Here is an 18,577-nt window from a genome sequence, read left to right on the forward strand (position 1 = left end):
GTATATTCTGATAACGGCCAGCCATTCTCCTCTGAACTGATGAAGCACGTTTCCCTGTTGTTAGGGTACCAGTGGAAGTTTCATTGTGTACGCCATCCTGAAGCAGCCGGTCTGGTCGAGAGACATAATCAGACTCTGAAAATCCGCATTGCAAAAGTCTGTAAAGAAAAAGGTGTGGACTGGCTAGTAGCTCTGCCAGTCGCTTTGTTTTATATGCGTATGGTTGCACATTCCAGATCAGGTCTGTCCCCGTATGAGGTCGTATTCGGCCGCCCCCCTAACATGTGGGGTAGTCCTAGACCCCGAAGTATTACCGATGTTTCATGTAATATGCTGACAGATTACCTAGCTTCCTTGATGTCTGCCCTCAACTCATGTCGTTCACAGGTTGCCGCCGCATTTCCAGACAATACCGAGGTGGCACCACATGAAATCGTTCCAGGTTCCCTAGTGATGGTCCGGAATTTTGACCGATCAAGTCCGCTGGAGCCTCGTTGGAAGGAGCCCCGTCAGGTCCTCCTCACCACCCGTACAGCCGTCAAGTTGGAAGGCAGAAAAGGATGGATCCACCTTTCTCATATTAAACTTTTTAAAGGATTGAAACCCGTTTCTAAAAACATTTCCCAGGATTCGAAAGATTGCCAGAACATTGTTTTAAAGGACTGTCCCGCAAAAGACATTACTACAACCCCTCCCTGGTTAGAGAAAACTCCGCAGCAGGAGTATAAGCAAAAGCTCAGGTCTAATAAGTCAGTCAGTTTGATTGTATAAGTCCTCCCCTAGGTGAAACGGTTAGACTGTTTCTGACATGTATAAAATAGACCCCCATAGTGAGAGAGTCAGTCAAAGTTCAATCAGATGTATCGTTTTTCTGAGTTTCGTATTATTCATCAGCATCTTGATTTCCTGCACCAGCTATGCGTTCTATCTGTATTTTCCAGTTCCTCATGTAAATATGTCTGCTAATGCTACAGTAGAGCACACGTTTAGTGATCTGCCTCCTCACGAATATTCATACCGCCTCGCTATGCGCAACAACACATTTATCCGTATGTTACATTACTCACACCAGACCAGCAATGCCACTAATTGTTGGGTGTGTGGTCGACTCCCCCCTTTCCAGACACCGAAGGGAGTTCTGCCACTCTTTCCTTATCCATTCTCACATAATGGTTCGTGTGGAGCATGGTCCACGTTAACGTCATCCTCAACAGATATGTCTTTTCTTAACAACACATGTTTCCCAGACAAGCAAGGTTTCCCCCACAGAACAGGTTTAGATCTAGAAAATGAAGTTTATAATTTAGGTAATTATTCGTCGAATTTCATGGTCCTGAATGTTCAGTCTGATACTACTCCAGACTCACCTGCTATTTCAGTACTACCAGTCAAAGGCGAATTATGTGTCCGTAGTTATGGTTCTGTACAAGTAGGCCATAGTGAATGTACTACTGTTGTCAAGTATAGTGACAGTGGGAAATCTATTTTCAAAGCTTCACGTCATTCTTATTTTGTTTGTGGTCAGACCGCATATGTCCGTCTGCCCCTCGATTGGGAGGGAACCTGTTACATTGCCTTCCTACTGCCACCTGTTTTCCTAGCCCCACCTGACTACCATAGGAATTCCTTCCTAGTACATACTAGACACAAGAGAAATCTCCCGATTGTCGATTATACTGAAACCGCCGCAGAACAATTCATTGATATAGATAAAGGTGTTTTCCCTTATTTAGGTACAATTGTAAATAGTAAGCTAATCCGTAGGTTAACAAGAACCCTTGAAGCAGTAGTAGATGAGACTGCCTCTGCTCTAGGTAACCTAACCGAAGAGCAATCCTTTATGAGAATTGTCGTTTTACAGAATCGTCTCGTCCTTGACGTCATACTGGCCGATAGGGGCGGGGCCTGTAGAGTCCTCGGATCTAGTTGTTGCATTTTCATTCCAAATAACGCGCCGTCTGTTTATTCAGCTATAACCAGACTCCATAAAATTGCCCATCTGTTACATCAAGACCCAGGCACCTGGACATGGTCCGGTTGGTTCTGGAATATAATTTCCGCATGGGGATGGAAAGTCCTGTCCTTTCTAGGTATTGCAGTAGCGATCATATTCAGCTGCTGCCTCTGTATACAATGTGGCCCTGCGATTTGCAGCATGTGTGCTACCTCTTGTATTCCTAGTCCCAAGCCCCGTTCTAAATCCCGTTCCAAGACAATTCGAGACGAGCAAATGGTACTGTATGAAATGATAGATGGTATCATGAATATTGATGTTTCCTGATGGAAACGTAGTGACAAGGAGGGAATGTGGAAAAGTAAATTTTGCCATGTTCTGTGTCCCTACGCCTCATCCATCATATGTTATGTGTGCATGACCAATATGCATATGTTATTCCCCATGTCCGATGAATGACGCAATTACAGTTGTGTCCACCTCTAGTATGCCAGTTTCCAGTCCTCGTGAATACTACGAATATCAGGCCTATGTAAAGTTATGTTGCCACGTTTCTCAGTGTGCACGTTATTCCATTATAAAGTCCCCATTTCTAGGCCTCAACAGGGCCCGGACATCAGATTCAGCTCCTGTCTCCTGAAAAGCCTCGCTAAGGAGCGATACAGCCCCCACCTGTATCCTCGACCTTTCACTTACTTCCTGCTTCGCAGTGCCCGGTGCAGCCTGGCTCTGCCTCTGAGTCTGCCAAAAGTATGTTATAGTTCCAGTTATCAGTTCAGTCCTCCTTCTCTGCATTCCTAAGCTACTGAACTGCATCAATAGTTTCCGTCATTGTCTAGCCTATTCGGCTCCACGTTAGAGAAATACTGTATTAATGGTCATTTAATATTCTTCATCACGCATTACATGTAGAATAATGCATGGTCCAGTCTTAGAATCAAGTTAGCTTTTCCCCTCATGACTTCTAGTTTATATCAACATGTTCCCTAAACATCAGATACCAGATAGGGTTTAGGTACATGTCGCTCCGACCCTCCAGACTCGGGTCTCTGCTCCTGGCACAGAGTTCGTAGCCCCCGGCTTCTCCTAGTGACACGTCATTGCCAGTTTGCGCGCACCATTAGGTTGGAGGTCCCGGCTCCTTAGGTAGCCCCCTCCAATGATTCCGCCCATTCATGACATATTCTGTTACGTTTGCATCACATGTCCATGTATACTCCCAGTTACACCTACTTTTACTGTTATCTCTCGCGACTGCTACGCGTCACGCCTTCTGCTCCACCCACTGTTACGCCTACTGCAATGTAATGCTATGTGTTTGCGCTATGTATATAAGTTGATGTATTGTTATTAAACGTTAGCGCGCTCATCCCAGACCCGGCCCCAGCAGCTGCTGGGTCATCCTATGCAGGTTGTCCCGATCCTGTCCTTATGCTGTAATAAACCTGCAGAAACTCCTACTACCTCGAATCTTGACTCTTATTTTATTGAGCTATCTGTTATTCATTCATACATTCAAAAAATAGATCCGGTATTATTTATTTATATACCACAGAAGCACCGGGGCCGAAGCACCCGACAGCACCGGGGCCGAAGCACCCGGCCCGCTTGGGCTCCCAGTCGGCAGAGCCGAAGGCACTGCGGAACCAAACGGAGGAGTGAGCGACCTCATGGCCGTGAGGAAGGCGTCAATCTCCTCCGGCGTCACGTTCTGCCCAGGGACCGGTGGGTGTGGAGCAGGACGCGACTCCGGCGGAGCCGCGTGGGCGGTGTCGACCGAACCCCCGGCCGAGTCGCGCGAGCGTCGGGGGGAGTCGGAAGAGCGATGTGACTTCTTGTGCCTCTTACCTGAGGACTCTGAGCTGTGATGACTCCGGCCCCGCGACCGGTCCCTCGACCTCCTTCCGGACCGGGACCTCGAACGGCGCGGGGCCGACTGCCAGAGCTCGAGGTGCTTGCGGGACCGCTCCCGCCTAGCCTTCGACGTCAAGGCCCGTCAGTCGTGGCACGACTTGTCATCGTGGTCGGGCCCCAGGCAATGAAGACACCGGCGATGGGGGTCGGTAACCAACATCAGTCGGTTGCAGTCGACGCAGAGCTTAAACCCGGGCATCCCTACCGGCACCGTCGGAGTCGTTAGACTTCGAAAAATGATCAAAAATGATCAAAAAGTTTAGTCAAAAATTGACTAAGGGTACCACTGTTCCCGGATCGGCGCATGCTGGCGCGGAAAAAATAGGAACTGACGTCAGCGCGCGAGGGCGGCATCTAAGTACTCTGGCGACGTCATCCCGTCGCCAATGACGACGGATACGGAGCCGCAGACGACGCCTACCGACACGCAAGGGTACTGCTACGGAAAAGTTTCCGGATCCAATCTGACGCCTGGGGATATTCTAAGGTAAGGAATCTAATACTAACCTGTTTCTTTCAGATATTTAAAATGCTGTCAATCGCTCATTGGGCCCTTTATGGTCTAGGCCCTATTTATTTGCAGAAGAGATTCCCCTTTTACATACCAGGGAGACAGTTGCGCTCTTCTGCTCAGTTGCTGATGCGGATTATCAAGTTTAAGCGCCAGCGACTTGGTGGAAATTCTTTTGTGCGCAGAGCAGGTCTGGCCTGGAATCTGTTGCCCCTGGCCTTGCGTGGCATTCAAGATCCTCTGCTGTTCAAGAAAAAAATTAAAACGCTGCTCTTTTAACCGGATAAGTGTGCATTTTTCTCCTTTCTAAAGTTAGCGCCGGGACACTTCCGAGTAGCTGTGCGCTCCATAAATTAAATATAACATAACATAACTTCCGGTCACTAATACATCTATTATACATAACCCCAATAGCGAGAGTGTGCATCAACAAACTGCACTCTAAATCATTCTCAGTTGGCAGGGGCATCTGTCAGGGTGTCCCCCACCTCTGATTTTCACCCTGGCTATAGCATCTCTGGTTACATGCAGAAGCTACACTCTCATCACGTACTATCCCTCAGTAGTAAATTGCTCATAATTTCTCCCCCAAGGTCAATCTAGTTTTGTCAGAGGGATAATCCGATTTGGAGTATACTCTGGCTGCAAATGAATTGCTCTAAATCAGACGTGCCCCTTTAATCAACATCTACACAGCATCCACATTGGATTACTCCTTGCAATGGAGCCCTGATGGGGTGAGCTATCGTGGGATCTGTCTCAGCTAGGATTTTGATGATCTGATCTGCAAAAAATGTGGTACAACCCTAGGTAGAGCATACAGAGATGGATTCTTCTTCCATTATCCCTACTCCGGAGGAACTTCTTAATAAAGATGGTTAAAATCCAGACATTTTTGTACCCATTTGCAAATATCCCTATCTCCCTTCCACTCTACTGCTTTCATTAACTGAGGCAAGTTCTCTCCCGCCTAATCTAGTGCAGGGGCCACCCAGGGGATGCTGGGAAGTGCTAACACGGACCATGCAGTTTAGTGGTTTTGTGCTGCCGGCGTTTCATATTTATAACCTTGTATACCAGACTCATTATCTAACGTACTGGCCACCAATGCAGTATGTGCCCATGCACGTCAGGGTGGAATGAGCTATAGCCCAAACGCAACCTCTACTAGGGCAGATTGGCTTCCCACGCTTGTGGCTCGGCATGAGGCTGATGCACTTGCCTCGGCAGGCTGAGCATGGTGGGTAAGTAACTTTTTCATCTGCTAGAGATTTCTAGCCTCAGAATCTTTACTTTATAATAAATACCCAAGTAATACCTCGCCGGAGTTGGGTCTGAAAAACGGATTCACAATAGAAAGTCCTGCAAGACCATATGAGCAAAGTGCCCATCCGACGGACCTGACTGTCCAGGCAGAAATGCTTTGTGAATGTGTGAAGAGAAGCCCACGTTGCTGCCTGGCAGATATCCAGGACCAGAACTCCGCATGCTGACGGAGTGGTCGCAGCCTTACCCTGCAAACACTCAGGGGGTTGCTTCTTGGCCAATGTGTAGCAGATCTTAATGGAGAGCACGATCCTTGGGGAGATGTTCTGCTTGTGCGGGGCCTTTCCCTTCTTCTCTTCGACATACCCCACAAAGAGTTGGTAGTTGACCTGGAACTCTCTTTTGTGGTCAAGGCATAATGACAAAGCTCTTTTGGGGTTCAGAGGATGAAGTTTCTCCTCTTCCTTGGAGGGATGTGGTGGATTCTAAAAAGTAGGTAGGGTGATGGATTGACCTACATGAAAGGGAGTGATGACTTTCAGTAGAAAGGAGGCTCTAGTGCATAGAACCAGCTTGTTTTGGGTAGATGTTCAAGAATGGAGGCTTGGATGACAAAGCCTGAAGCTCACAGACCCTCCGGGCAGATGTTATTGCCATCAGGAAGGCTGTCTTGATGGCAAGGCGCCTGAGAGGACAGTTGTGCAATGGTTCACAGGAAGCGCACATCAGAAATATTAGGACTAAGTCAAGGTCCCTCTGAAGCATGATGAAGGGGGAAGGAGGAAAAGGTACTGCAAACCTTTCAAGAGCCTATGTACAACAGGGGATTTGAACGGGATGGCTGATCAGGCAACCGCAGCAAGGCTGAGATGGGAGAAAGATAACCCTTAAGGTGTCAAGAGCTGGGCAAGAGAAAATATAAAAAAGGATCTGAGAGAGGAGAGCAGAAAGAGGGTCAGCCTGTTTCTCTGCACACCATGCCACAAACTTGCCCAAACAGCAGGTGTATACCATTTTAGTGGTGGGACGCCTGGCTCCCAAGATAACATTGCAAACTTAAGGCGCAAAAGGTCAAAAGCTGTCAAATGTTGCCGCTCGATCTCCACACAAGGAGGAACGTTGACAGGTTTGGATGGAGAACCCTCCTCTGCTGCACCGACAGAAGATCCTCCCACAGGGTAAAGGGTCCCATGGCCATGTTCAACAGCTCAGGATAGCAAACTCTCGAGACCAGTCTGGAGTCACAAGGATGACTAGAGGCCGGTCATTCCTGATCTTCTTGAGAACTCTGGGCAGGAGTGGTATGGGCGGCAAGGCTTTCAGGAGGCCTGAGCTCCACTTGAAATGAAAAACCATCTCTAAGTGAGAGCCGCTTTGGAAACGCCAGAGCGCAGAAATGCTGACATTACACATTCTCGCCGGTGGCGAACAGATATAACCAAGGCTTTCCCAACTGCTGAAATAAGGAAGATTTACCCCTGGCAAAAGGTTTATTTTTCCATGTCGAAATGGCAATTTAAAACTGTACTACAGGCTGCAGTGACAGGTCTGGAACAGGTTGTAAAGTGCTACTGTAGTGGGTGGTAGAATTAGTGCTGCAGGCCCACTAGTAACAGGTAATTTACAGGTCCTGGGTACAATGTAGTACCATATACTAGGAATTTACAAGTAAATCAAATGCGCCAATCAGGTGTAAGCCAATTCTACCAAGCTTTAGGGAGCGAGCACAAGATCTTTAGTACTGGTTAGAGCTGGTTAGAAGTGGTAAAGAGCACAACGTGCTAATGCCAACAAAAACAAATATAGAAAAACAGAAAACATTTGGGGGTGACCCTGCAGACAGGGCTAAGTCCAACACTGGGTCTCAATCACATAGTTCCTAAACTGTTCTCTGATTGTACTTCTAGAGACAAACATTAATTGATGAGAGCAGATCAGCTGTTCAAGAGTATTATTTTCCTTGGGAGTAAGTAAGTTACTTGTAGGATGCAGTATCCAGGCCAGTGCAACTGCTAGCCAGAGTTTGGGCAAGCAAAACAAATAGGGTATGGCTATATCATGATCACAGATGTGGCGATCATCTTCATCCGATATATGCTGTGCACCTACTTAGGGTAAGCCAACATATTCATTTGAAGCAAAGGGGTGAGGGTGTCAATCTGTTGCCACTTTTGGCCCTCAATTCTTTCAATAGCCCTAATTAAGTTGATGAGTTTCATGTAGGACTTCAATCAATTTAAGTTGTCATGGTAAGTTTGTGTCTGTGGTGATCCTATGAAATCAATAATATGGTTCTTGCTAGCTGTGTCTTCAATTACGTAAGGAATGGGACAAATAAAATGGATGGATAGAAAATATTACTTACATGCCATCCCATTAAACTGAGAGCTTTGCAATGTCACAGTCCTTGCATTGTCACGTTTTTCCTTTTAAGGTCTCTATTTGACCACATAGATTAGGAGAGCAGAAGAGGACCTACGAAGGATCTCTTGGGGAATCAAGACTTGTATGGAGATGCACACTCAAGTAATCAAAGACTGTGAGAAGAAGAGCTAGGTCTATTGGTACCTGAAGGCAAGTAAACAATTATCAGGACTTTCTAATGAAAAATAACTGCCACATTTCGGGGGCACTGAGAGGTTCTGTTGTTAACATAGCCAAGATACATTCAATTGACTAACAAAAGTGAAACAAGAGAGGTAAGCCAAATCTATATTTCTACTCAGGTGCTGTTATATGTTCACAGAAGAGGAAACTGGGTACTTAAATCAACTTTAACTAACATTTGGTGTAGTCTCAAATGACAGCAGTCTGCTGCACCCAACAATATTTTGTGACTAGCTCTCAGTGCTTTGATCCAAAACTATGACCAGAGGGAACACATAAAACAAGAACATTCTGTTTACAATGAAAATGATACTTTCTCTGAGGGAAAGAGATTTTTACAAAAGGCATAGATTGATATGCAGTGTAATGTAACCTAATAGGGAATTCCCAAGAACAGTGAGGAATTCAGTTTCCTCCAGATTACAGTAGTAGTAAACTTTGGCTGAAGATACAACCCAAGGCTCACAACAGGAAGCAGATACACAAAAAACCAGATGGGTCAATTGCATTTGTATTTTTTATTTTGACATACCTTCCTTTTCTCCCTCAGTTTGGCTGCTTCTTTGGGATGATTAAAGCGAAACATGTTGGTTCTTCCAAGCAAAATTACAGCACCTGTGACAAAAAAGCTTGTAGGTCTCACTATGCATCACCGCACATACAAATTTACAATAATATCAATAAAAGACAAAACTCTCCAATGTTTTTAGAAAATGAAATATTTTTGTCAGGAAATGAGCTTTACCATTTTTTTATACTTCATGGAATCCTTTTCAGCAGGGACTTTTACAACTCAGCTGTAAACACATATTATTGTTTACAATTTAGCAGAGTGTTACATGTTTAGTGGTTCAGTAATTGTGCCATATACATTATAATTGTGAGAGACAGAGTGTGCTATATCTGAGGCGGGTGAATCTGGAACTTGAGTGTGTGACTATACCCGAACAAATGGTCTCTTCCTTCACATTTTAGTTTATGAGCTTTCTCAGCAAAACCAATGTCCTCCTTATGCGGTCATTTCTAATTGAACAGCCCACATGCTTCTTAAGTCCAGTATCACAGTGCCATTACGGGCCTTACCGAAACGAAAAGAGAAATGCTAAGGAAATTGGTGTTTCTGCAATGTGCTACCCATATTTTGTACACATTTCCAAGGATATATCTATATCTGTATATGTCTATATATATCTATCTATATATATATATTCACTGAAAAAACCATAGGTTATAGACCATATATAGTTAGGAATTAGCATTTACAAAACCTTGAAAATTCACTGAAAAAACCATAGGTTATAGACCATATATAGTTAGGAATTAGCATTTACAAAACCTTATTTTACTCACACAAAACCATTGAAATTCGCATATATAGTTAGTTGCACTAACTATATATCGCGCACCCGCAATCCACTGCTGATCATGTCACATATTACATCATTCATGATATGGTCAGTGACATCACTGATGATATCACTGATGACATCTCAAATGACATCACTGATGACATCACTGATGACATCTCAAATGACATCACTGATGACATCACTGATGACATGCGTGGGTGTGTGTGAACAGATTGCAAAATCGTTCATTGGGCACCTTCAGAATGTTATTAGTGTCCCCATCAGAAAACCAACCTGTACCGCCCTACATCATTTGGGAAAGCGTCAGACAGCACACTGGAAGTGGCCCAATGTGCGATAAGGCACAATAGTACCCTCGTAGTTCACCTTTTCCCAATGTGTCTGGTCATTGAGTTGGTATCAGGAGGTTTCTAATAAGCAGTGCTAAATAGTGAGATAAGTAAATTATATCAAAATGTGGTGGTGTAGATAAAATAGGGTAAAGAAAGGAAAGAAATGTTAATGAAGACCTTCCTTTCCCAATATTAAAAACAGTGAAAAAAGGTAGTGCTAACAAATAACTACCCTGACAGTTGTCATGGTCATGGTCGACATGTTTCTGCAGTTTTACCTTGGGCCCAGAGGTCACCTACTGCTTCATCAGGACCTTCTTTTACTACTGCTTACTTAGAGTGAACAAACAAAAAGGGGAAAGTGTAAAAAATATCACCTTAATTTCTCTTGAATGACGAATCCCCGGATTTCACAAAATGACACACACACCAATATGCAATAAAGAGAAAGAGAAAGCACATTTAGCTATTTTCTCACATTTAGCCACAGTGATACAAAGCACTACACCGTCGCTATTACTTAGAATAAATAAATAAGCACAAGTTCACATATCACGTTCCCGCTTATGCGAATCACATGAGAGCAAAGTAACCTCTAGTTAAATACAGTATTATGGAGAATATCGCCCCACCTCACCCGGCATTAGCGCAGGTATGACGGAGTCCCGCTCTGTGTGGACAAACAAACAAACAAACAAAGGCAGATAGGGTCAGGGGAGGCACCACAAGGCTAGGACAACCACTGAAACCATTCCTCTTTTTCTCAAACAGTCTCAAAAGGGATTGTTTTATCTCTTGCTATTGTAATCAGCTTTTGGACTGTAGTTTGTATTTTTAGCGCTTATATTTACAACGCGCCAAAGTGCCATCCTTCTACTACAAAACCGATGTATTTAGAGTAGAAAACCATTCACTTGGCACCTTCTTATTATTCAATGGGGGTCCGGCAGTGGGACAAGCGACTCGTAAGCCCACAACGACTGTACTGCGTGTAAGCCATAAGGCTGGTCGCGCTGTGGGTCCCGGCCCGCACATAGTCGTGAATAAAACACACTCACTAACCATTCAAATCTCTGAAAAAGCTGATAAGATTCTCGTAGAGATCCAAAATTTGGAAGGGCAGATAAAGACAACAATCTCCACCAGTAAGGGATTCACTAAGAAACAGGAGGAAGGTAATAAGACCAGTAACGAATTTCGTGATTCCATCTTGTTCACTAAACTAGAGAAGTTTAAAAAAGATCTAGCAAACTTTAGTATGACCAAGGTGTACCCATATACAAGTGATGATTACTCTCCACCGGCATACAATAAGAATACTCAAAAAGGAGGTTCTAATTATGGCACTTCGAGCTCAGATAATGGCTCGAGTGACTCGGATGCTTCCAACCAAGGAGGGACTCCTATGCAGCAGAGAGGTAGAGGGAATAACAGGAGGAATCGGAGGGGCTATGGCCAACAATTCGGGCCACCTATTGGGCCCCCACCCTGGTGGCAACCCTCACCCTGGGGACCTCCAGCATATCCCCAGTACCCGCCCATGATGGGACTTTATGATCCACATCAATGCATTCAAACTTACAATCAACAGCCTTTTTTAGGATCTGGCCGGAGGACACGAGGCCGCCAACGGACGTCACAGCCAGGCCAGGTACGTTGGAACTTACCACCCCCCCAAACAATGGGGTTGAGGAGTGGGAGAGTTATCGGCCAGGACCAAGCAGAGACGTCGACCGGTCCAACATTGTGATCAATCTCAGCTCTCACCAGCTAACTGAGATGGAAGAACAGGTACTGAACAAAGGCCTCGGTTTGGTTTCCACCAATAGAAGTGACCCATTTATTACCCAGATAGAAATGGGGAAATTCTACAGAAAAATAAGACTTCACTACTTATTTGCAAATAAGCAACCAGCCCCTGGGGAGCTGACAACTAGAGTGGTAAATACTGGTCTTAAAAAACCTTCGACTTTCAATCCCACCATCATAGGACTCCCAGCGAAAGTCCTTACTTTTGAAGAAGCTGTGGATGCGGATTTGAAGGAACTTTTCCGCGAAGAGCATAGACCCTTCAACATTCTCTCGCGTAAGGAACAGGATGCAATCACTACCTTGGCAAATGATCAGGCCGTGGTTATTAAACCGGCGGATAAAGGCGGTGCGATTGTGTTGCTTGATTCAGACGCCTATCGGACAGAGTGCCTCCGCCAACTTAATAACACCAGAGCATACCGTAAACTGTCAATAGACCCCACTGACAGACTTACCAAAGAAATAAGTCAGATCGTAGAAGAAGCCCTCAGTGAGGGATGGATAACGACAAAAGAAGGGCAATATCTGTGTACGGCAAACCCTAGAGTTCCCTACTTTTACCACCTACCAAAAATCCATAAACCACAACGACCACTTCATGGCCGCCCCATCATCTCAGGGATGGGGTCACTATTAGAACCCCTATCAACTTTCGTTGATGTCTTCCTGAAACCCATGGTGAGCGAAATGCCCACTTACCTTAAAGACACCAAAGATGTATTGAGACTCCTTCCGGACATTGAATATGATAGAAAAACGGACATCTTGGTATCATTTGATGTGGAGAGTCTGTATACCTCGATCCCACAGATAGAAACACTAGAGGTAGTCGAGGCACTTCTAACAGAGAGAGAACTGAACTCTATCACTCCAGTAAGACTGATAATGACTGGCAAATTTAGCTATGACTGAGAACTTTTTTCAGTATGAAGACTCCCTCTATTTACAAGTGAGTGGGACAAGTATGGGCAGTATTTTTGCCCCTTCCCTAGCAAATCTATATGTCCACAGGTTTGAAACTGATCACATATTTGCCGAGACTAATCCTTTCACAGACAACGTGCGTCTGTGGAAACGTTATATAGATGATATCCTAGTGATATGGAGAGGGAGTGAGACTGAACTCATTAAATTTCACGAGTGGCTGAATGAAAGGAACCAGTTCTTGAGGTTTACTATAGAACACAGCAGGACCCACTTGGCTTTCCTGGATCTTCTCATTACCTCAACGTCCACAGGTTTGGAGTCTGAACTCTACCGCAAACCATTGGCGCGCAATTCGCTATTGAATTACAACAGTTGTCACCCGAAGGCCCTCAGGGACAACTTGCCCTACGGGCAATTTTTGCGCATTCAGAGGAATTGTTCCACAAAAAATAGCTTTGCACATCATGCAGAAGGCTTGGAACTAGACCTCTTACAGAAAGAGTATCCGAAACATCTAGTCCGCAGATCTAGAAAGCGAGCCTCAAACAATAATCGCGAGGGGTTATTAGAGATCCTACCGCTAAAACCTAAACAAGAACGCATTACTTTTGTGAGTACATTCACTACACAGTCCAATCGTATTCAGAGAATAGTGAAGAAACACTGGAGTATATTGAACACGGGTACAGACTGCATACAAGCTCCTTTATTCGCGTTCAAGAGAGGGCAGAACTTGAAGGACAAATTAGTCCATACCCGACCCAAGAGTGTAATACCAAGAGCATTGGGCACTCTATGGGACATGCCGGCAGCCACTGGACACCATCCTTGTGGGAATTGTGCAGTGTGTGCAAATACCACCAAATCACACATGATAGACATTGGCACAGGCCGTCCATGGGAACAGCGCAGATTCACCAATTGTAACAGCTCAAACCTGGTGTATTTGATCACATGCCCGTGACAGAAAAGATATGTGGGCATGACAACCCGAAAGGTGAAGACACGCATTACGGAGCATAAAAGTTCTATCCGTTGCTCTAGACAGGCCACCAGACTTACTAACCATTTTCTACAAGCAAGGCACACTCCCAATGATTTACACTGGACTGTGTTAGAACAACCTTTGATACCCACACATATCACTGATACAAAGGGGTTCCTATTCAGACGTGAACAGAAGTGGGTATACAAACTCCAGACGGACAAACAAGGGCTGAATGACGACATTCCTTGGATGTCATTATGAATTAATTCAGGGTCCACCCTTGGTCCTCAAGAGACAGTTATCTCTTGAAGTATGCCATTGGCTGAACACAGTATAAATCAGGTTTCTATGTGATTAGGTTCACTGATGATAGACAAGTATTGTTTATTAACACTGATATTGATGGAATTAAAGTCATCTATGGGTCTGTACAAGACGGGAACTACAATTCCCATAAGCCAGGGCATGACGCGCTGGTACTACAGCGCTGGATCCAGCGCTCTAGACTGACAAATATAGAACATTACATAATGAAGTACCTGAACATCCGCAAACTTTTAAACTTTTTTGCTTGTGCACTTTTAAAAGTAGTGAGCAGAGGGACCCAGTTCACACGTCACTGCTGGATTATCAATCACGGTCTCTGCCGGGCTAGGAGTACCTAAACTACATTACCCATGATCGGAGACGCCGCGCTGTGACGTCAGAGCGCCGCACCTACCGCTCTCAGTACCCACCGGACTTTGTAAATACCAGTCGACCTGCCCGTTCGGTACCTCCCACAGACAGCCCAGAAGGACGTCTGGAGTACCGACGGGCAGGTGAGAGATTTGAATGGTTAGTGAGTGTGTTTTATTCACGACTATGTGCGGGCCGGGACCCACAGCGCGACCAGCCTTATGGCTTACACGCAGTACAGTCGTTGTGGGCTTACGAGTCGCTTGTCCCACTGCCGGACCCCCATTGAATAATAAGAAGGTGCCAAGTGAATGGTTTTCTACTCTAAATACATCGGTTTTGTAGTAGAAGGATGGCACTTTGGCGCGTTGTAAATATAAGCGCTAAAAATACAAACTACAGTCCAAAAGCTGATTACAATAGCAAGAGATAAAACAATCCCTTTTGAGACTGTTTGAGAAAAAGAGGAATGGTTTAAGTGGTTGTCCTAGCCTTGTGGTGCCTCCCCTGACCCTATCTGCCTTTGTTTGTTTGTTTGTTTGTCCACACAGAGCGGGGCTCTGTCATACCTGCGCTAATGCCGGGTGAGGTGGGGCGATATTCTCCATAATACTGGGTGAGTGTATTTAACTAGAGGTTACTTTGCTCTCATGTGATTCGCATAAGCGGGAACGTGATATGTGAACTTGTGTTTATTTATTTATTCTAAGTAATAGCGACGGTGTAGTGCTTTGTATCACTGTGGCTAAATGTGAGAAAATAGCTAAATGTGCTTTCTCTTTCTCTTTATTGCATATTGGTGTGTGTGTCATTTTGTGAAATCCGGGGATTCGTCATTCAAGAGAAATTAAGGTGATATTTTTTACACTTTCCCCTTTTTGTTTGTTCACTCTAAGTAAGCAGTAGTAAAAGAAGGTCCTGATGAAGCAGTAGGTGACCTCTGGGCCCAAGGTAAAACTGCAGAAACATGTCGACCATGACCATGACAACTGTCAGGGTAGTTATTTGTTAGCACTACCTTTTTTCACTGTTTTTAATATTGGGAAAGGAAGGTCTTCATTAACATTTCTTTCCTTCCTTTACCCTATTTTATCTACACCACCACATTTTGATATAATTTACTTATCTCACTATTTAGCACTGCTTATTAGAAACCTCCTGATACCAACTCAATGACCAGACACATTGGGAAAAGGTGAACTACTAGGGTACTATTGTGCCTTATCGCACATTGGGCCACTTCCAGTGTGCTGTCTGACGCTTTCCCAAATGATGTAGGGCGGTACAGGTTGGTTTTCTGATGGGGACACTAATAACATTCTGAAGGTGCCCAATGAACGATTTTGCAATCTGTTCACACACACCCACGCAGTCCTCTCCGGAGGTTTTTTGACCAAGTGCTACCTTTGTGTTGGTTTTCAAGTGTAAATAGGGTTGTAGTACTGTGGTCGTTAAATATTCCCTCAGACCCCTGTTCGAGTTAGTATTAATCACTGATGACATCTCATTTGACATTACTGATCACATCACTGATGACATCTCATTTGACATTACTGATCACATCACTGTTGACATCATTCATGTGATAATACGATGAACCTCTTCAGACTCTAATATAACCTTAGATACACTCAGTGTAAACAGACACTCACAGACTGTCACTCATCCATGGAGTTACTCACACACCTAGTCAGTCATGCAAAGAATCAATCACACCTCCATTTCCTCAACTATACAGTTATACACACCTTACTTATTCAAACATATACTAACAAATATTTACTCTCTTATACAATCCCTGATACAAGTTCACAATGATCCATACAGCCACTCACACATTCACTGGCTCTTATGCACAGTTATTTATATATGTCAACTCTCACATGTACTGTGTTTTACATATTTACTTACTTTGACATGTAGCACTGAGATATCCATTCACTCACCAACACACTCATGCACACAGTCAACCGCCCATACAGCTGTTTCCACATGCACTTTTGAACCCATACATCTAGTGAATCAACTGCTCACACATCTATGCACAGAGTCATACACCTCCCAGCCACCCACAAACTCACTCACTCAGTCTCCCATACAAATACTTGGGCAACCAATCAATAACCCATATAGTTACTCATATAGCTACTGATCAACACATGCAGCAGTTTACAGAACAACAGACATAATGATGCACAAATTAAGACAGTTTAGTCACTAACCCATGCACTCAGTGAGACACATTTAATCACTCACTCATACAGTCAGTCATGCACCTACTAAATCCTTCATCCAGACACTTATACATCCACTCATTCTTCAATATGTAAGACATATTTTAACTTTACAGAAACATACAGTCACTGGATGTTGTCATCAGTGATGTCATTTGAGATGTCATCAGTGATGTCATCAGTGATGTCACTGACCATGTCATGAATGATGTAATATGTGACATGATCAGCAGTGGATTGCGGGTGCGCGATATATAGTTAGTGCAACTAACTATATATGCGAATTTCAATGGTTTTGTGTGAGTAAAATAAGGTTTTGTAAATGCTAATTCCTAACTATATATGGTCTATAACCTATGGTTTTTTCAGTGAGTTTTCAAGGTTTTGTAAATGCTAATTCCTAACTATATATGGTCTATAAGCTATGTTTTTTTCAGTGAATTTCAATGTTTTTTTAATAGCAAATATCAAAAGCTGTAAAATGTATTCTTCTTTTAAAGGAAAGATATATTTTATATGTATTTAATATAATTTTTTTATGTATATAAATTTTTTGAGGGAACGAATTTATCAACTATCATGCTGAAGAAGAGTGTGGGGAAAAAAACAAAGAGGAGGACTAAGAGGAAAGAACAATCAGTTCAAAAATACAATTGCTTTAAAGCATGAAGTACTTTTCCACACATTTACATTTAAATAACCCATATTAGAACATACAAAATATCTACAGAGGAGACGGTGTACATTGAATTTTAGACTCTTCATTGGTACCTACATGTTGGTACTTACATCACCCACACAACACAACAGCTCTATTCAGAGCTACCCTACCTCAAAGCACTCTAAAATATTATTTTACTATTTCCCTTGGTTTTCCCCTTGTTACGCTTTCCGGAACGCTACCCGGTGCGCGGACCGGGCGCTAACTGTGCGAAAATTTTAGCCCGAACGGCTGAATGGATTTGCATCAAACTTGGCAAAATTGTAGGGACTGGTACCCTGATGTGCCTTTGCTATGTCTCAAGATATATGCTCCAGTGGTTTTTACGAAAATTAACTTTGAAAAAATATATATTGGGCTACATTGGGCTATATATATGTTAGAGCCCAAATGTAGCCCAATGTAGCCCAACTATAGCCCAATGTAGCTCAAAGATGGCCACCAGAGACAAAAAAAACAAATGTAGCCCAAATATCAGCCAGATGTAGCCCAACTATAGCCCAATGACAGAATGTCCCAGAGTGTTCTAAAGAACAACTAGAGCGCTAACAGCCTTACTTATGACAAAAGTATGGCACACCTGACGTCATCTTGATTGGAATAAAGTGTTAACACTTAAAACATTTCATTTGCAAAGGAACAAAATGAGGGGGTTCATTTTGCCATAGAAATTATGATTAGTGCTGAAGAAAGAAAAATTAGGGCACATTTTGAGTGACTTCTCAAATCCTCTTATATTTCATTAAAAAAATTCTGATATGCAGTCTCCCAAGATGGCCACCAGAGACAAAAGAGCCCAAATGTAGCCCAAATATCAGCCAGATGTAGCCCAACTATAGCCCAATGACAATGTCCCAGAGTGTTCTAAAGAACAACTAGAACGCTAACAGTCTTACTTATGACAAAAGTATGGCACACCTATGTGTGTGTGTACAGGAATTTATATAGCGCAAATCACCAAGCAGTTTCTAAGCGCTTGCTTAGGGAACCCGTCCTGGTATTCCCCTGTGAGATAACCCCGGCAGGGTATCCGCAAGGTGAAAGCCAGGCATCCCGCCGCGAGGGGCCGTTGTGGAGATTAAGCAAGCTATTGCCCAGAGTCGCAGAGTGTGAACCCGTGAATCGAGTAGGCACCGGAGCGAGAATTGTCGAGTCCATGGACATTTTAGGACTCAAGACCCCGCCAAGCCGGGAATTGAACCCTGGTCCCGGGCTGACCTCTGCTTCCAGGTCTGCCTTCTCTAACCAGTGATTGATTGGAAT

General features: G+C 44.0%; 1 protein-coding gene across 2 annotated transcripts in view; it reads right to left on the reverse strand.

The window, feature by feature from the left end:
• The window catches only part of KIF16B (kinesin family member 16B), a 1,655,522-nt gene that overhangs the window by 834,219 nt on the left and 802,726 nt on the right, over positions 1–18,577 (reverse strand). For both annotated transcript variants that reach the window (XM_078649578.1, XM_078649577.1), the window contains exon 16: positions 8,785–8,867. In XM_078649578.1, coding sequence (XP_078505704.1) covers positions 8,785–8,867 — 83 coding nt within the window. The remainder of the gene's footprint in view (positions 1–8,784; positions 8,868–18,577) is intronic.

This window comes from Lissotriton helveticus, chromosome 6, assembly GCF_964261635.1.
Source record: "Lissotriton helveticus chromosome 6, aLisHel1.1, whole genome shotgun sequence".
Taxonomy (NCBI): Eukaryota; Metazoa; Chordata; class Amphibia; order Caudata; family Salamandridae; genus Lissotriton; species Lissotriton helveticus.